The sequence below is a fragment of the Prunus persica genome, chromosome G1, assembly GCF_000346465.2.
Source record: "Prunus persica cultivar Lovell chromosome G1, Prunus_persica_NCBIv2, whole genome shotgun sequence".
NCBI lineage: Eukaryota > Viridiplantae > Streptophyta > Magnoliopsida > Rosales > Rosaceae > Prunus > Prunus persica.
The window spans coordinates 36,905,081-36,922,243 of NC_034009.1; the positions used below are offsets into that span (position 1 = coordinate 36,905,081).

Here is a 17,163-nt window from a genome sequence, read left to right on the forward strand (position 1 = left end):
AACATGTTGATTAACTGACAAGGAGCCTGTAACTCAAGTGTTTAAGAGTAGTTGAGGTCATGTGCTCGAATCATTCCCCTCGTAATATTATTCTTATAACATGTTGATCAACTTATAAGGGACTTGTAACTCAAGTGTTTAAGAGCAATTACCATGTATTTGAGGTCATGTGCTCAAATTCTCCTCTCATAATATCTCCTGTATAAAAAAAATGAAGATTAACCTCATAACATGTTGATTAATAAGACTACAAGAAATTTTTTCCCCCTTTACTATTTTTGGTGTCGAGGTTTTCTAGGGCTGAGAGTCTAATAAGACTGAGATGTTGCTTTAATTTTTTTTTCTTCTTTTCTTGGTCCTTTTATAGGGTACATTCTCCAAGAAATGAAGCTAGAGAGCGAAAGAAGATAGTGTGAGGACAAAAAGTGTGGGTGCTATAGCAGGTTATAGACTCAGACTCAGACTCCATCAATGAGATTGTGATTTATGCATTTGTGGCGGTGGTGGTGGTGGAGGTTTCCAAATACCAACCCCAACCCACTCAAATATCCCCTCTAACATCAAAACTGAAACTGAACAAAGGTTGGCCCTGTTTTACTGTTACAAAGCCTCCAAAAGCAATCTCTTTTTTTTTTTTTTTTTCCTAATTTACCTTTTACTTTTTTTTATACGATCATTATTAGCATTTTTTTTTCTTTCCTAAAACAACACCACCTCTTTCATCATTCTGGTCAAAGTCAGATATGCCCACTCTCTGAAGACTCAGAAAGTTGGTTCATTTCCTCACATTTCAATCACAGCAACGGAAAGCAAGCAAGCAAGCAAAGCCCTTTATTGGAACTCATCAAACCATCGTCATAGCTCGCAGTCTATAGCTGATAAGACCATCACAAGAATCACAGCCCTTGTTTGTTCGTTCAAGATCGTAGAGATCTTTTAAGCCCCATGTGTATTAGGCTATTAGCAAGCAAGAGAAAACTCATCATGCCTATTATATGGGCTCTGGGGGTGAGGGCCCACATGGATCTTCTCCGTCCAGCTGTGGCCACTCTCCATGTAGAGGAGGGGCCCACCCAGAATAGTGTCCCAACCTAATCATAATGTTTGTCTCATAATTATGGCACCACCCTACACAAGTTACTCTTATTGATTGTAACTACTGAGATGATGATAGACGAGAGTTGACTTGTGATTACTCAAGAGGCTAAGATCAGCCACTTTTCTCTAATTTACCTTTTCTCAATCTTCACACACCATGCATGCATTAAATAATAAGAATCATTACAGGTAAACAGTCATTACTCTAAACTAATTTAATTTACCGACCAACTAGCCTAACCAACATATGCAGTCAAAGTTTGCATACGTGTGAAACTGTAATTTGTTTGTGAGAAAAACACGCATAAAGAGACTCAAGTATTTTCCCATTATTGGTTCCCCAATAGCTTCTACAGTGAGTCTTTTTCAGCACCCTTTAACCCGCTAGGCCATATGCAGAGATTGTTATGCTAAACAAGTAATCGGCAGAGAAAGAGTGGTTCAATCCCTAATTAATGCGCAGCACCTATTTACTGTCATGAAACTTGATAATTTATCTACCCACCTGCAGCAAGGGACAATCACAAACCAACAATAATACAACATGCTTCTACAGAAACATACCCTCCCCTTTCCCTTATGGAATTGCTTCTTTACAAGCATAAAGATACACACAGTTTTTTTATTTATAGCATGGCAGAGAAGATTTCGAGCTTTATTTGCTGTTATTCACTCTTTTGTAATTGAATAGTACAAAGCAATAAAAGAGGGGGGAAACAACTGGTTTTTACCATCTTTCTGTTGTTCAAAAATTAATGCAAAGTAAAGCTCATGGGTGGGGAAACTTTAAAGTTGAGAATATTCTACCAGTTTTAGACCACAAAGCATTAAACAACTTTACCAAAACAAGCGAATATCCACAAGATCATTATACCAATAGTACCATCGAATAAATGGGTAAAAATGTTTTATAAATTTACACAATTACCTGGTCATTTTCTCTAACGACTAGATTCATGCCTTCTTGTTTTATACGTTTGTTCACACAAATTCTTGTTTATATTGCATCATGTGTGTTCTGACATTTCGGATAATTTATATAATTTGCAATTACCCGACTGGTCTAGCAATGACTTATTTGTGAATGGTGTAAGTTCTATTTCATCCAAAACTTCACTCTGCAAAAGTTATCTTCATACTAAAAGTATTTAATTAAAATAATTATCTTTTTCCCATATGTTTAGACTTTAGAGAATATATTGAAGCATAAGTTTTTAATTTGATTCTGGGTCTGGCTAGTCTAGAATTTTCCAAGAAGAAATGATGTTTTGTCTTCAATACTAACCACATTTCTGCAGACACAAAACAGTTGTACACTTGCCCTGTTTTGACTTGTAAAAAGCTAAGTACCAGCTTACACAGCGTGCCCATCTGATCTGAGCTTGACTCTTTTGACTCATACTACCAGTTTCAACTACTCAATATCTAGTAGTCAGTCAAAGAATGGGACCACTTAGGTAAATAATTTCAAATAATCAGACTTCTAACTAAACTGATTTGAACCAGTCCTCTTGTGTGGTCCATGGAATTCCAGACCCATTCAGCATCCAACTATTACCAAACACAAACACAAAATTCAATCATCAGTTTTTCTCACAATTGCAATGTTATGATCTCCTTTGAAGCTCAGCCAAAAAGCTACAAGATCATAAGATTGAACATCTTAGACTGATGGAATGAATTCGCCCAACTTCTGAATCGCAGACATAAGGAACTATGTAATTTCCTCCATCTAAATTCTTTAATTGAAGCTACAATGCATGACAAAGTTTCTAAACAATGAGAGAGAGCCAGGTTGTTGTCTAATGACCTTCGAGGACCTGTAGGTATTGAGCTAAGTAGTTCAACAATCCTATAAAATTCTCAAAGGCAGTTAGTTCCTAGGACAGACAAAAAAACCTTACATGTCATATAAATTGGAAAATATGTTCAAGGCCGCACAAAAGGAAATGCAAGTCAACAAAGTTCACTCCAATCATTTTCTTCGTCCTCATTCTTAAAGATACATTTGAGTGTCAGTCAAGGATTATCTACTACATTGACATTTTGTGGATCTAGGCTATATGTGGGTCATAGTACCCCTTCCCTAGAAAAATTCGAATTTCATATCATGCTGATCTCTAATTACCAAAGCCAAATTAAACTTCAATACAAGCATTACAAGTGATGCGCATTTAGCCACTACCACGTTTAAAATGTTCTCGAATGAATCTTTCTGCATGGGATGGGTACTTATCTCGGATATATGCTCGAAGACACTTCTGGTAGGAGAAGTCGATCCATATACCATCAGTTCTTATGACAAATAGGCACCTTGAGTGTCTAAATTGGGGATGTCGATCAACCTTCAGCAAGAGAAGTTAGACAGAATTGGTTAATTATCCTAGGCAAACACAACAGTACACATAATACAGAGGTTGATAAGAAATGGAAAGGATAAAACCAAGTGAGCTGACTTAGCTAATAACATATTACTGATAACAATTAGAACTTGAAAACTCGATGCCAACCAATAATCATTTTCAGTTCTATTCAAATTAAATGACAAATCAGAATCAGACTGAAGGGGAGAGAGTGTGTTTCATTTCATGGAAATAGTCATAGAAAGAAGGATTTCTACTTTTCAACATACTACCCATTTCAGGACCAAACTCATAAGCAAAAGGTAGCCAAAGAAACAATGAGACTAACATTAATAATAGTTCATTCATCAGTGTCCAAAACCATTTAATTGTGTTGAAAAGGAATGAATAACAAAAAACAATGGAAAGTAAGGCCCAATAGTCAAGGATGAGTTACCAGTAGATCTCGAGTCCCTCACTGTTGTTATATTGGTTAAGACATGCGGCTCTCAAAAACGTTACTGGCTAAAAAATCGCAAATGCGCGTAGCCCACTACATCTATTGCACGACATGAATGATCCCACTTACACAGGGGATGTAAAGAACTTCTGGGTTAGACAAATGCTTTTCTATTGACAAAACTGTTGAAATTTTCTTAAAACTTCTTAGCTGTGTTTGTTTGTGCAGCGCTATTCGCATATATCTTCTTTATAAAAAAAAAAACCTATTTGCATGTAATTCAGTTTTAGCTATGTCATACGGGTTAACTGCTTATAAAAGTCAATTTGCAAGTAATAAGGCTTGACTGCTTATAAAATTCTGGCGTCGTGTGCACCGTGGTTATCAGTGGAGGAGGGGAGGAAGAGGATAGGGAAAGGAGGAAGGGGAAGAGGTGACAGGAAGAGAAGAGAAAGGGAACAAGGAAAGAAGAAATAAAGAAAGAAAAATAAAATAAAATAAATCAATAAGGGTAAAATGGGTGATACTATAATTTCTTTTCGGCCATAAAGGTTAGGAGGATTGCTGTGAATAGAATTACCGGAGCTGTAATTAGGAGCACAAGTGAAATCCTATGTTGGAGTCGATGTATACCTATGTAAGAGTTTGATTAATTAAAAAAAAGTGTTTGGTTTATGGAAGACATGCTTCCCTAGGTTCCCTCCCTGTACCTCTGTCTCTGACCCTGATTATTGATCCTGCTCCTACACACCATTACCTTCACATGTTCACTTGAACACAAACTTGCTAGCTGCTTTAACCTATTTGCCTACCCAAGTCAGTTACTCTCCTCTCTAATCCCACATTGCTCCCACAATCATTAGGCCTCCATCAACCCATCAAAACAACCAAGACTTTTCAAACTACCTGCTGCCAGATTGCAGAAAGCATCTCTTCCAAACGTCTGCAAGTTTTAGCCTTCAAGAATCCATATGAATACCTCAAAACTAATACACAAACCTTTGGTTTCAACCCTTCAAACCCATATTTCCCTAACCCAAAGACCATCACAAAAGCATCATCAGACTAGCTTCCTTAAACTATCCTACTTCAAGACTTGCATACACACACTAGTGGTGATTGGTGAGGTGACTCACAGCAATGCGGCTTTCAAACCATCCTTGATACCACCACAAATAATTTAGTACCTGACTAAAATTTTAAAAGAGACGTTCATTTTCCATAGATTAGTGACACCAATTTCATGTTAAATCTTTTAACCGACACAAAAATTGGTTCGGCGGTCAGCATTAATACTACACCTAATTAATCAGAGGCTGAAAACAAAAAGGGGGCATGCATAGATGTTCACAAAAACCAGTGGTGGCTTCCAAACCATCCTTAGCAAACATATTGATATTTTCGAAAAAAATGAATGGTCATATTCAGTAAAAAGAAAAAACGGAAACTAATTAATATTATACTAATTAAGCTTCTTTTCTTTTTTTGCCAGTATCTTGTACTGTTTAAGGTATAAACATCATGTACAAATTTAAAAATCATATTTAAGAAACAATCCCCATTTGAATTATTATGATAGTCCAACTCCAACAAAGAATCTATCACTGTGATTATGAGGTATAGAAACTCACCATGATAGAATCAATTCCACAGCCAATTTTATCCTCAGAATGCGGATGATGAGCAAGAAGCCTTTCCACCACAACCTTTTCATCTTCAGCTGAAAGGCGCTCACCATCCATATACCTGCAAACACCACCAAAAACCACTAAAAACCTACCACCATAGCTTCCAACAAGGTTTACATTGAAACTGAGTCTGGACCTAAGCTCGTAGCATACCTGTCAGAATGAAGAATCTCCTTGGCGAGCAAAATGAGGGGCTCGATGTCGTTCAGAATCTCCCCTTCCTTATCCTTCCATTTACAGTAGTCAGGGTCGTCCCACCTCGGGTACTTTGGCGCCTCCTTGACGCTCAGCACTCCTCTCAGCGTAGACTTGTCCGCAGAGGATAATACACCCTCCGGCCCCGCCGCCCGAGTCGACTCGCTCGCGCCGCTGCACCACGCCCTACCACTCGGGCCCACCAGCCCAAGGCCCAGACGCCGGTGCTGGACCCGCACGCAGAGGAACGAAATGCTTCTGAGCAGCGTAGGGTTGAGAGTGCCCATTCTCGTCGTCATCTCATCGTTTGAGTGGCGGCAGTGTATCGTGGATCGTGGTAGTGACTAGACTAGCCTGTCAATGACTCGGTGACTAGTGACTGATGGCGGTGGACTTTTTCGGAATTCTGGTATTTGTTTCGGTTGTTTTTTTTTTTTTTTTTTTCTCTCAACAAAAAATTTGCAGACCCATGAGGAAGGCCCAATTGCTCGTGGAGTTGAGAGTAAGGCCCATGGAATTTATGATGGGAACCATCAATTTTTAAAATTTTATGTTTCTTTTGTCTTAGCCGAATGCCTTTTGTAGCTTTGTGTTGAGTCATTCTAAGTCCCTTAAATGATGCCCTATCTCTTAATCGTTTGATCAAACTAATCAATTTAATCCAACAGCTAATCAATTTAATTCAACGGTTAAAAGATAAGTCTCATCTAAGGACTTTAGAGGACCCTCATTATAAAAATCTACACTTTGTGTAAACCTAAGAACATGAACTAAAGACCGAGGGGTTTACTTAAGTGGTGAGGTCCCTCCACCTTCCCCCCTTGGTCATCCGTTCGAATCTCAAGAAAAGTAGCCCTTCCCCAGTAGCTGTAATTCAAAAAAGAACATGAACTAAAAATACATGGGCCATTGTGATGGATTTGGAGCACGCAAAAATATCATGTGAATTTGAAGTTTTAAAAATAAGGGACAATTTTGAGGATAACCTTGTTGCCTCCTCACAAATGATGAAATTGGGTGAAGGGACTCGACCCAAATTTCACTTTAGAATCTGGGCCGAACCCAACCCTGTGTGTGTTCGACACCTGCTAAGTGCCGGGCACAAATGACCAAAAAGCCCTTCTAAACCCAATTCAAAAAAATTCCAAACTCGACTTCTACTGAAAATTTGGCAGAGTCTCCCCTATAAAATGGATATTTCCCAAAAAGTTTTCCACCTGTAAAACAAGCATAAATATACATACATATACACAAAACGGCCAGCAAGTACTGAATTATATCCAGGAAAAACAAATATAATATCGTTGTATTATTCTGGCCTCAGGCCTCAACAATTCAAGCAAATTGTTATGCTAATAAAGTTCATCTCAGCTTCGAGAATATCAATAATACACTAACAACCTCAAAGACTCCACTCGTGGCTGCACCTTGTAACCTTAAGCTGCCTACGTACCTTTACTGAGGGATCAAGCCACACGTAATTCTTTCCTCTACTCATATTAGTCACACACTGAATATAAGTATGATATACACTGAACTCCATTATCTTAGTTTAAGAATGTCTTAGAACTGAAATTCTCTCCACCTAGGCGTACCTCTAATCTTGATCTGTCAACTTCATTAACACTGTCAATACCCTCCTCCAGGCCGGGCCGCAATCCTCGAAGGCCTCGAAGATACCGCTTCTATCCAAGCCGCAACTTATAACTAACTATCTATCCTCGCAGGGCGAGCTGCAACCTTCGCAGGCCTCCGAAATACCGCTTCTATCCAAGCCGCAACTTATAACTAACTATCTATCCTCGCAGGGCGAGCTGCAACCTTCGCAGGCCTCCGAAATACCGCTTCTATCCGGGCCGCAACCTATCTATTCATCCCGTCATAGGATTTGGATAACTCCTTTCGATCCGAACTTGTTTACTATAAACCCAACTCTAGGGTTGGAGTTTCTAGAGTATCCGAGACTCCACTTTACGATCCGTCAAATCCTATACGATCCTGAAATTACCTGGGTCAACATATCTTAATTTGGACTCGATCCAACAGGCCGAGCATAATGAACCCAGATAACGCACAATAGTCGTAACCTATTTGATAGCCAAACGACATCCGAATTGAAATCCGAGCACATCTACGTGCTCATGACAACTTGGAGATCACATTGGAACACAATGTATCTCTGCTACAGTGCCCATGCACCGCCACACGCACTGGCATCGCGTGGGTGCCCTAAGCGATATCGGTGACCGGACAACTTCAAAATCGAGGGCCACCCTTCCGGCTATAGCTACTACTCGACGAGTGGAGCAACTTATTCAACTACGGCAACGTCCAATTCGGACAGAAAGTGACTGGAATTTCACCCCAAAATTTAAAACCTAGGTTTTAAAATCGATACTCTAAACAAAGAATCGTTCCAATCCTATCCAACATGTAGCTAGATCGTGGAAAAAAGAGGAGAAACCATACCTGATTCACTGCAATTGGCTAACGATCGGAGCGGCACGACTGCAGGAAGAAATCGGCCCAAACCAGTCAAAACCGCCGCCAAGATTCATGTTTTCCGATCAGGAAAATTGGTGGGTCGTGACTGGGGCGTTGAGCAGGTTCGATTGTGCCCAGTGTCGGCCTTTACCGTGGCCCGTGCTAAGAGAATCGAAGAGAGAGTGACGGAGTCGGGAGAGAGAGAGAGAGAGAGAGTGTGTGTGTGTGTGTGTGTGTGTGTGTCGCACAGAGGAGAGAGGGGTTTTTAAAAATCTGATCTGGCAAATTACCATTTTGCCCCTTACCGTAACTTAACTGTATCTCTCTCGTTACAACTCGAATTTAAGCCCACTACGTGTCTACGGACTCATCTCGGAGTTCTCTACTCAACGGTACAACTGAAATTCTCAAATTCCTCCCTGATCAAAAAGTCAACTTTAATCCTAGTAAAATATTCTGGGGGTATTCTAGTCATTTCCTTGAATAAAATAGTAATTAAAAATTAATTAAGTATTGGGTTGTTACATTGGGTGTGTATGAAGAGCCAAGCATTGTTCATATAAAAGTAAATTAACAAAATGATATCTACTCTACATGTGCACAACACACACGCCCCCTCTCCTTCCCTCCCCCCCCCCCCCCCAAAAAAAAAAAAAAAAAAAGGCACTTAGGTCCAATTGGTTTGCGGATTAGAAGCATGGATATTTTATTTTATGTGTCAAACTTATTAATGGATGCGAATATTGTCAAATCAATTGTGCTTTTAAAAGGTGTACATACCTTTTTTTGTCACCTTTAGTGATTAAGAATAATTTTTACCATTACGAATTTATTCATATCATACATGCGTATTAGAGATTGTTCGAGAGTGATTTTAGAAGGAGGAGAGCATAAGAGAAGTGCCTTTCACTTTTTTTTTTTATCTCTAAACTCGCTTGAAATCACTTTATTATTCATGAAAATGATTATTGATCTATCCAAAATCACTCACATTTCTGTATACTATGTAACATCTTGGCCCCCCTCTCTGCCTTCAAGGTTTTGTTTCTGGGAACTCACGAGCAACTTCCCAGTGGATCATCCATCTTGGAATTGCTCTAGTCCCAACTCGCTTAACTTCGAAATTCTCATAACTCCGAAGCCAGTGAGCTCCCAAAAGAACTCGTGCTAGACGGAGGTGGACATGTACATATAAAACACATCATCCCCTCTTTATTAGTCAATCTTGTACGTTAAATACTATTACTTATTAGCACGTGTTGGTGGAAATCACGTGACTCTTCATATCATGGAATAAGAAATATTGTCAGGAAGAAGAAAACTATAACCATTCATGTAGAGTATCTTTATATGAGTTCTGAAAGGTGAATGGCTGTAAATTAAAAATGTTTAAAATCCTATGTTGTATTTTAAAAGTTTTTAAAAAAAGAAAAAAGAAAAAAAGAAAACATAATTGGTATTAAATACAAAAATCGCTTTCAAATAAATAAATAAATAAATAAATAAAATGTTGCTAGGATTGTACATTATTTTTTAAAAGAAGATTATGATTTAATCTTACTATAATCATAGCATGATTGTGAAGAGGAGTAGCCCTCTCCAGTCACTAGGATTGTACTGGTTTTGGAAATTGCACGCCGTGGATCTTTTTATTTTCAGTAAACAGTTTGGCGTTGATCCACCTGAAATCCATTTAACACTTGTAAAAGACGACACACCTGAATTGTCGCTATCCACTACTAATTTTAAATATTTGGTTGGTTTTATTTTGCGTAATAACTTCAAAATTTTCAAATTTTTAATTGACCATTTCCATTTATACGACTCCGACGCGACCAATCATAAACAGGTAGAAATTTAAAATCAGGGTCGCGGGTCCCACAACTGGACAAGCAATAAGAAAGAGTCCACAATAATCACATGAAAGCGCCCGCTTTTGATTTTTATCTCCCAAGTGGAAATATGACTATTCCATTTGCCAAACAACCAAGGAAAAAATAGAAAAGAAAAGTTCGACAGAAAATGCCAAATGCAATCCGATTTCAAGTCCGCCCCTCAAATATTTCCAGAGAGGTTGCCAGTGGCTCAGAAGCGCTCCTCTGCGGTGCTATTTACGATTAACCACGCCCAGGTGGCAAAGCTCGACCGTTGATTCCCGATTGGTCGTGGATGGGCCAGTCAGCTTCGGCGGCCGCAATCCCAAGTCGCCGTGAAAGCAACCGCGACAGCAATCGCTCCAAGCCCAAATCAACGGCTGCGATCTGCCCCATGGAGGCCGAGGACGAATCTTCTGAGATCGTCAACGCGGCCTATGACTTCATCTCCGATCTTCCGGACGAGTGCTTGGCTTGTATATTTCAGTCCCTCGGCTCCCGCGATCGGAAACAATGCTCTCTGGTCTGCCTTCGGTGGTTGAGGATCGAGGGACAGAGCCGTCACCGTCTCTCCCTCGACGCCAAATCAGATCTCCTCCCTTTTATCCCTTCCCTATTCTCTCGCTTCGACGCCGTCACCAAACTCGCTCTCAAATGTGACCGCAAAGTTGTTAGCATCGGCGACGAAGCGCTCGCCCTCATATCTCTGCGCTGCCGTAACCTCACGCGCCTAAAGCTCCGCGCGTGCCGCGAGTTGACCGATGCCGGCATGTCGTCGTTCGCCAAAAATTGCAAGGCCTTGAAGAAGCTGTCGTGCGGGTCGTGCACGTTCGGAGCTAAAGGAATGAACGCAGTGCTTGACAATTGCTCGGCTCTGGAAGAGTTATCGGTGAAGCGGCTTCGCGGCATCACGGACGGAGCCGCAGCCGAGCCGATCGGGCCCGGCGTAGCTGCCTCGTCGCTCAAAACGATTTGCCTCAAAGAGCTCTACAATGGACAGTGCTTCGGTCCTCTCATAATGGGCGCGAAGAATCTGAGGACTCTGAAGCTTTTCAGGTGCTCTGGCGATTGGGACAAGCTTCTCCAGGTGATAGCAGAGCGAGTCACCTCCATGGTTGAGATCCATCTAGAAAAGCTTCAGGTCAGTGACGTAGGCCTCGCTGCCATCTCCAATTGTTTGGATCTGGAGATTCTACACCTGGTCAAGACCCCTGAGTGCACAAATGTAGGTTTGGTCTCGGTCGCCCAACGCTGTAAGCTTCTACGGAAGCTTCACATTGATGGCTGGAAGGCCAACCGAGTCGGAGACGAAGGTTTGGTCGCGGTGGCCATGAGCTGCCCTAACCTTCAGGAATTGGTGCTCATCGGTGTCAATCCAACGAGAGTGAGCTTGGAGACTCTAGCTTCGAATTGCCCAAACCTAGAGAGACTGGCATTGTGCGGAAGCGACACCGTCGGCGATGTCGAGATTTCGTGCATTGCGGCGAAATGCGTAGCTTTGAAGAAACTTTGCATCAAGAGCTGCCCGGTTTCGGACATCGGCCTCAAAGCGTTGGCCAGTGGGTGCCCTAATATGGTGAAAGTGAAGCTCAAGAAATGCAGAGGAGTGACAGCGGAGGGTGCCGATTGGTTGAGGGCAAGCAGGCCTGCGTTGGCTGTGAATTTAGATACAGGGGAAACAATCCAAGACAACAGTGCCAGTGACGGTGGGGCCAACGATAATAACGCCGTCGAATTGCCGGCGGCGTTGGCCATCCAACCGGTGTTTCTGGGTATTGCGTCATCGAGCAGTACGGGGCGGTCGACGACCTCGTTTAAGTCGAGATTGGGACTATTGACTGGGAGGAATTTTGTGGTTTGCGCCCTGAGAAGGTGGTCAAGTCGGAATAATAGTTAGTGTTCTATTGAACTATACACAGAACAAGCTTCCTGGAGCCGTGTCCATTGCTCATTGCTCATTGTTTTTTTTTCTTCTTTTTTCCTGTATTATTTGGATTCTGACTTTCTTATGTACTTAATTTGATGCTGTGTGCTGTTTATTGTCTTTTGTCAATCCAATCTTTCTTCCTCCTCCTTTTGTTTTTTCGTTTGTTTTTGCATCTCTTCGTTGTTGAAACTTCCCCCTTTTAACACCATTTCCATTTTTGAACGTGCACAATATCCCTGTGCATCATCAAACTTATCTGCATGCATTTATATCTGTGTGTGTTTGGGAGCTCAAGCAAAAGCCAGGGTCGATTGTTCATATGGGGTAGTTTACTTGGGAGGTGCGACGAGGTTGCTTTTGTGAGTGCAAGGCCACTAATACAAACTAAACCTAGGAATGTATTCATAGCTAAGGCCTCAGTCATTCGGTGGGTAGGCTAAAGTAGTAGGATTGGATTGAGCTTGATCTCACCATAATCTCATTATGTGCATATTTTTTGTAGGATTACTTATTCTACAAAATGGGTGGGATATATAATCCCACAACTCCCACCCATTCGGGCTACTAGTTCCAATGAAGACTACTAATCATTTTCAATTCCATGCAGTGCAATCCCACCCCCTAATCTAATTCAATTCTAGTCACCAAACATGACCTAAGAGTAAGAGAGAGATCTTCACATTGCTCTTGGGCGATTGAACACTCGAGTCACCCAAATGATGGCAAATTCCTTTTTATCGTCCACGATTGAGCAAAGATAAGCTAGAAAAATCCTTGGAACCAACAAAAGAAGGATTAGCTAGAAGCTCCTTGATCTTTACATAAGGCCTCATTTCAACACAACCGTCATTAGAGCAACATAAATTGAAAAGCAATCTGGTCTAAAGTAATCACATACAAACGAGCAAAGATTAAAGTAACAATGATAAAAGGGGTTGAACTACATGTTCACTTTCGAAAAAGAACAAAAAAAGAAAAGTAAAGGATTATCTGCCATAATTTCCCGTTTATCTCACTGTTTAGCAAAGAAAAATAATAGAAAAAGACTACTCGGATAGATGAATAATGTTGTCTCCTTTCTATGTGTTAATGACCAACACCTGTAGAAACATTGTTAAGCTAAGTTTGAACGATAATGTAAGGATGATTAAATCCTTTCCTTGAACATTCGTTGCTGGAACTGTTGGTATCTTTAACTGAAGCAAATCTACCAGTATCGCGGGAGGCATTCTTCTACTCAGTTTTCTTCTCCTTCTCAGCACGTGGCTTCGGCTTTTGGTATATAATTATCTGACTCAGAAGGGTAGCATTTGTTGCAATGCCAATTACAGAGCCCAGCAAAACTAAGAAAGAATTAAGGAGAAGCAAATGAACGAATATATATATGTATACATATGAAGAAAGGAATACCAACACCATTGTTCTTATTTTAGCCTGTTCTTTTTCGAGTGATGCACACAATAGAAAATAATTATTTTCTCTGGGAACTGAATCTTTATTTTTATTTTTTGTATAAGCGATAGTCTAAACTATAAGGGAGATGGATTTCTCACACACACACAACTATGATGCCGTGAGGATTTGAACCCGAGACCTCTGGTCTGCAAGTCAAGGCCCTTTTCCACTGGCCTAGACCCCGTTGGCCTCTGGGAACTGATCTTGGTAGTCATTTTAGGGAAAAAGAAAAGAAACTCAACAGCAAGAAGTAAGTTCTGTATCACTAGGGGTGAACCTAAGAACTTGCCACTTCTACACAGATTCAGACTACCAAAACAAGTATAGCTTTACTCTACAAAGCATTTAGGAACGATAAAGTTACCAATTTGAAAATGGGCCACTTACAGCCATAACCTTCTCAAAACCTACATGCATGATAGCCATATCAAATAAAAGTGCAACTTAAGTCCAAGAAACAAGGATACCGCTTTTTGGTGCTGCTTCTTGGATGCTGGTAAAAACTCTCACTGCAAAAGGAAGTTGATAAATTCATGAGTCTGCCAAAATACATAATTTATACTCTACAGCCTACAGCCCTTTTAACATGTTTAACTTACCCATAGAACCTCCAAAATTCATGAAATTGGTTAAGAAGCTGAGCTCCCCTGTACTTTTATTCTGCATAAGAAACAATTAATCAGTATCGGAAAAGTAGCTAAAACAGGTGTGAATACTCAAAGTAGCTAAAGATTGATAAGCAGGAGATTAAACGAATTGGTTGCCATGCCAGAGATAATCTAAGCTCAGAATTACCTCTTTCGGAGACACTCAAACTATACCAAAATCCTCACCTTTATAAAGAGAAGAGAACTAGAGAACCTATTTAAATTGAACTCCACGAAGCACAAAATTTACATATTTATTTAGGCAAAATGGTCAACGTTCAGAGGATGGGTGATGGCTGGAGTGAGTTAGAGACACAGCAACAAGAAGACCCAACTAATGTATAAGATTATCTGAACCTGGTGCCTCACTAGGGCTGCATTTATATTGTCATCAATAGACAACATATATGCAGGCATAAAGGAAAGAATTTTGATTCTCTGCTTGTGTTCATATCGATTGGTTTTAAATCTGAGTTTTGTATCACAATCCAAGGGTTCTCCCAAATGTTTTTGGCTTCAATAGTACAACTCAAAGATACATGATAACCCTCAAGTAGATGAGCAAGAACCATAAGGAAAAGCCAAAAGAGTGTCCACCATAGTACTTTTGTCTGGGACTTCCAGACTCGCTCTAATGCATATTCATTATGTAAAATTATCCATCCAATTCAAAAAGTAAGACACAGTTGAAAGTAAAATAGAACACCCAATTTAAAAACAAAACAGGCCCTTCATATTTAAACTTACAGAAAAGTTCGCCCATATCTGTGGGATCTTAGCACATAGAAAAATTGCATGCTGGGATGCCTGTAAAAGATTGTTTCCACATTAGTAAAGCTATGGATAATGAACTACAGATCAGAAAAATTAACATCGAATTTGCGAGTACGTAAATTAGCTAGGCTACAAACAAAAACACAATACAAGACAAGGAAGGGCTACTTACATATAGAGCTTCAAAGAGAATAGGATCGATTTGACCAGCTAATATGGTTGGTGCTAGTGCACAGTATCTGGAAAACCATCATATTAAGGAGGAAGTTGACCGCATTTCTCAATTATACAGAATGAAGATTAGGAGGAAAAAAATAGAATGCCAAGACTGAACTGATTCTCAAGCAAGAAGGATACAGTAACGCCCTGATCCACGTTTTCATACCCACAGGTTGGGAGTAATAGTAGATAATGGCAACTAATATTATAGCTGTAAAAGACAAGCATAAGAGGAACTGTGTTAGAGCCTTTGTGATTGCCATAATTCGCTCTTCCTAATGCTATGAAATTGCATGCAACAGGATCAACAAATTTACCAAGAGTTTACAGCTCTTTGTGTAAAATCCATGATACTTACTATAATCAATAAACCACAAGTATTCACCCCAAAAATTAAATTCCTAAGATGGGTCAATCACATAAGGCTAATCTGGAAAAACTAACTCACTCTCCGCCAAAATAATGCTTTTGTACCACTACTTCCACCCTCACATCCCTAAGAAGCATTTCCCTAGAATATGTTAGATTGACAGAAAAGTACAAGAACCCTTGACATACCTTGGATCAGAAGAAAGGCCAATTCCCCATAAGCTGAGAATGGAAGCCCTTTATGAAGACAATAGGCCAGAGCAATGGTGTACCCAACTACTTCAAGCTCAAAAGCCACAATACTAAGACCTCTCACACTTCCATGTTGCAAAATTTTCATTATCTGCAAACAAAAGAACAAAAGCATCATATCATGTACAATGTCAAACTAAAATAAAAACGATTATACAATTACATGGTGCAACTTGTTTCATGGCGTTAGCTAAGTATTACAATTCGTTAATCACTTCAAAGTCAAAGAGGAAGATTCTCTTCCTTCCAACGAGATTGATGCCCACAACTTGCTATCTATAAAATTTGAAGGACATATCATATGCAGGTTTTAAACTATCAGTTTTCAAGTTTAAACTGGGGCCCTTCAAAAAGGGAGTCCTAAAACTGCAAGCTTTGGACACGCACAATTCATTGACCATAAGTATCTGGATTCTTTCCTGGCCAAATGAATTCTGGGTTTAGTTCTGAATGTAACAATTTCAAACCCTGTACTAAAATTTCCATCATGCAAGCCAGCAGCCTCGAGAATTCAAACAATAACTAAACAAAATCGACGGCACCCATGTTAGAGATCTGTCATGAGTCACCTTCTGTTCTTATAGAAACAATTAATTTCAACAAAGATTACAAAATGAAAACAGAAAGATGATTGCTTTAACAAATAAACACTGACACAAAGAAAGCAAAAGAAGAAGAAAGAAACGTGCCTGAGGGAGCTTGACAGTGGTGGAAGCGGCGACGATGGCATAGCCGAGGAGCTTTGAAATAAGGGGCAGCAAGCAATCCTTCTCAGGAAAGTGACCGTTGGCAAGAGCCCCCAACGCACAGCTGAAATCGATTCCAAGGACCTTCATCTCTGTCGCAATGGATCCTACTCCCCCAAGACTCGACCTTTGTATTTGTCTGTGGGACTTGTTCGTAACCACAGATACTTAAACCAACCAACCAAAGGCCTTCTCTTTTGTGTGACTTCAGTGTTATTACCGACGCGCGTACGCGCCAACCGGCACATTGTGATTTGTTTCAATCTCCTCTGATAATTACTTTCATTTAATTTAAAATAATAATTCGTTCATATAATTAAACATAATTTGTGGAATTCTCTAATAAGTATTTAAGTTAAAAATTTGTTATATATTTCTAATATCGGTTGCTGAATTGTCTTTATTAGATGTGTTAGAAGATTTAATATGCAATCTAACGCTTTAGATTGGAAATATGTAATCAATCCTTAACATAAAATATTTATTGGAGAATCTCTCAACATAATTTCATAAAACTATATATTAGAATAACATTTTTTTTCTTCTTTTTATCGAAGTTTGGAAGCTTGGAACCATGTATTTGATATAAAATCTAAATTCATTACCTCACTTTTTTGTTATCATTTGAACTAA

General features: G+C 39.8%; 3 protein-coding genes across 3 annotated transcripts; 1 reads left to right on the forward strand and 2 right to left on the reverse strand.

The window, feature by feature from the left end:
• On the reverse strand, nucleotides 3,046-6,404 carry LOC18793673 (protein DCL, chloroplastic). The gene is made up of 3 exons (XM_007226461.2): nucleotides 5,742-6,404; nucleotides 5,532-5,646; nucleotides 3,046-3,443 (listed from the first exon to the last, which is right to left on the reverse strand). Exons 1-3 carry the CDS (start codon nucleotides 6,080-6,082, stop codon nucleotides 3,273-3,275), a joined length of 627 nt encoding a protein of 208 aa, XP_007226523.2. The 5' UTR covers nucleotides 6,083-6,404; the 3' UTR covers nucleotides 3,046-3,272.
• Nucleotides 10,210-12,226, forward strand: LOC18792870 (F-box protein At1g47056). Its single transcript, XM_020565050.1, has one exon. It carries the CDS (start codon nucleotides 10,437-10,439, stop codon nucleotides 12,036-12,038), a length of 1,602 nt encoding a protein of 533 aa, XP_020420639.1. The 5' UTR covers nucleotides 10,210-10,436; the 3' UTR covers nucleotides 12,039-12,226.
• Nucleotides 12,901-16,783, reverse strand: LOC18792147 (mannose-P-dolichol utilization defect 1 protein homolog 2). Its single transcript, XM_007226021.2, has 8 exons — nucleotides 16,474-16,783; nucleotides 15,722-15,875; nucleotides 15,302-15,374; nucleotides 15,117-15,183; nucleotides 14,918-14,977; nucleotides 14,123-14,183; nucleotides 13,991-14,032; nucleotides 12,901-13,411 (listed from the first exon to the last, which is right to left on the reverse strand). The coding sequence occupies exons 1-8, from the start codon at nucleotides 16,618-16,620 to the stop codon at nucleotides 13,302-13,304; spliced, it is 714 nt and encodes a 237-aa protein (XP_007226083.1). The 5' UTR covers nucleotides 16,621-16,783; the 3' UTR covers nucleotides 12,901-13,301.

What these genes read in the sequence shown, in the direction of transcription:
- LOC18793673 (XM_007226461.2), bottom strand. Translation starts at nt 6,082, where the DNA reads ATGACGACGAGAATGGGCACTCTCAACCCTACGCTGCTCAGAAGCATT. An exon ending in GAGATTCTTCATTCTGACAG is followed by an intron (nt 5,647 to 5,741) that starts GTATGCTACGAG and finishes TGGTGTTTGCAG; the next exon opens with GTATATGGATGGTGAGCGCC. An exon ending in GTGGAATTGATTCTATCATG is followed by an intron (nt 3,444 to 5,531) that starts GTGAGTTTCTAT and finishes CTCTTGCTGAAG; the next exon opens with GTTGATCGACATCCCCAATT.
- LOC18792870 (XM_020565050.1), top strand. Translation starts at nt 10,437, where the DNA reads ATGGGCCAGTCAGCTTCGGCGGCCGCAATCCCAAGTCGCCGTGAAAGC.
- LOC18792147 (XM_007226021.2), bottom strand. Translation starts at nt 16,620, where the DNA reads ATGAAGGTCCTTGGAATCGATTTCAGCTGTGCGTTGGGGGCTCTTGCC. An exon ending in ACGTGGATCAGGGCGTTACT is followed by an intron (nt 15,184 to 15,301) that starts GTATCCTTCTTG and finishes ATGGTTTTCCAG; the next exon opens with ATACTGTGCACTAGCACCAA. An exon ending in GAATTTTGGAGGTTCTATGG is followed by an intron (nt 14,033 to 14,122) that starts GTAAGTTAAACA and finishes TTCCTTTTGCAG; the next exon opens with TGAGAGTTTTTACCAGCATC.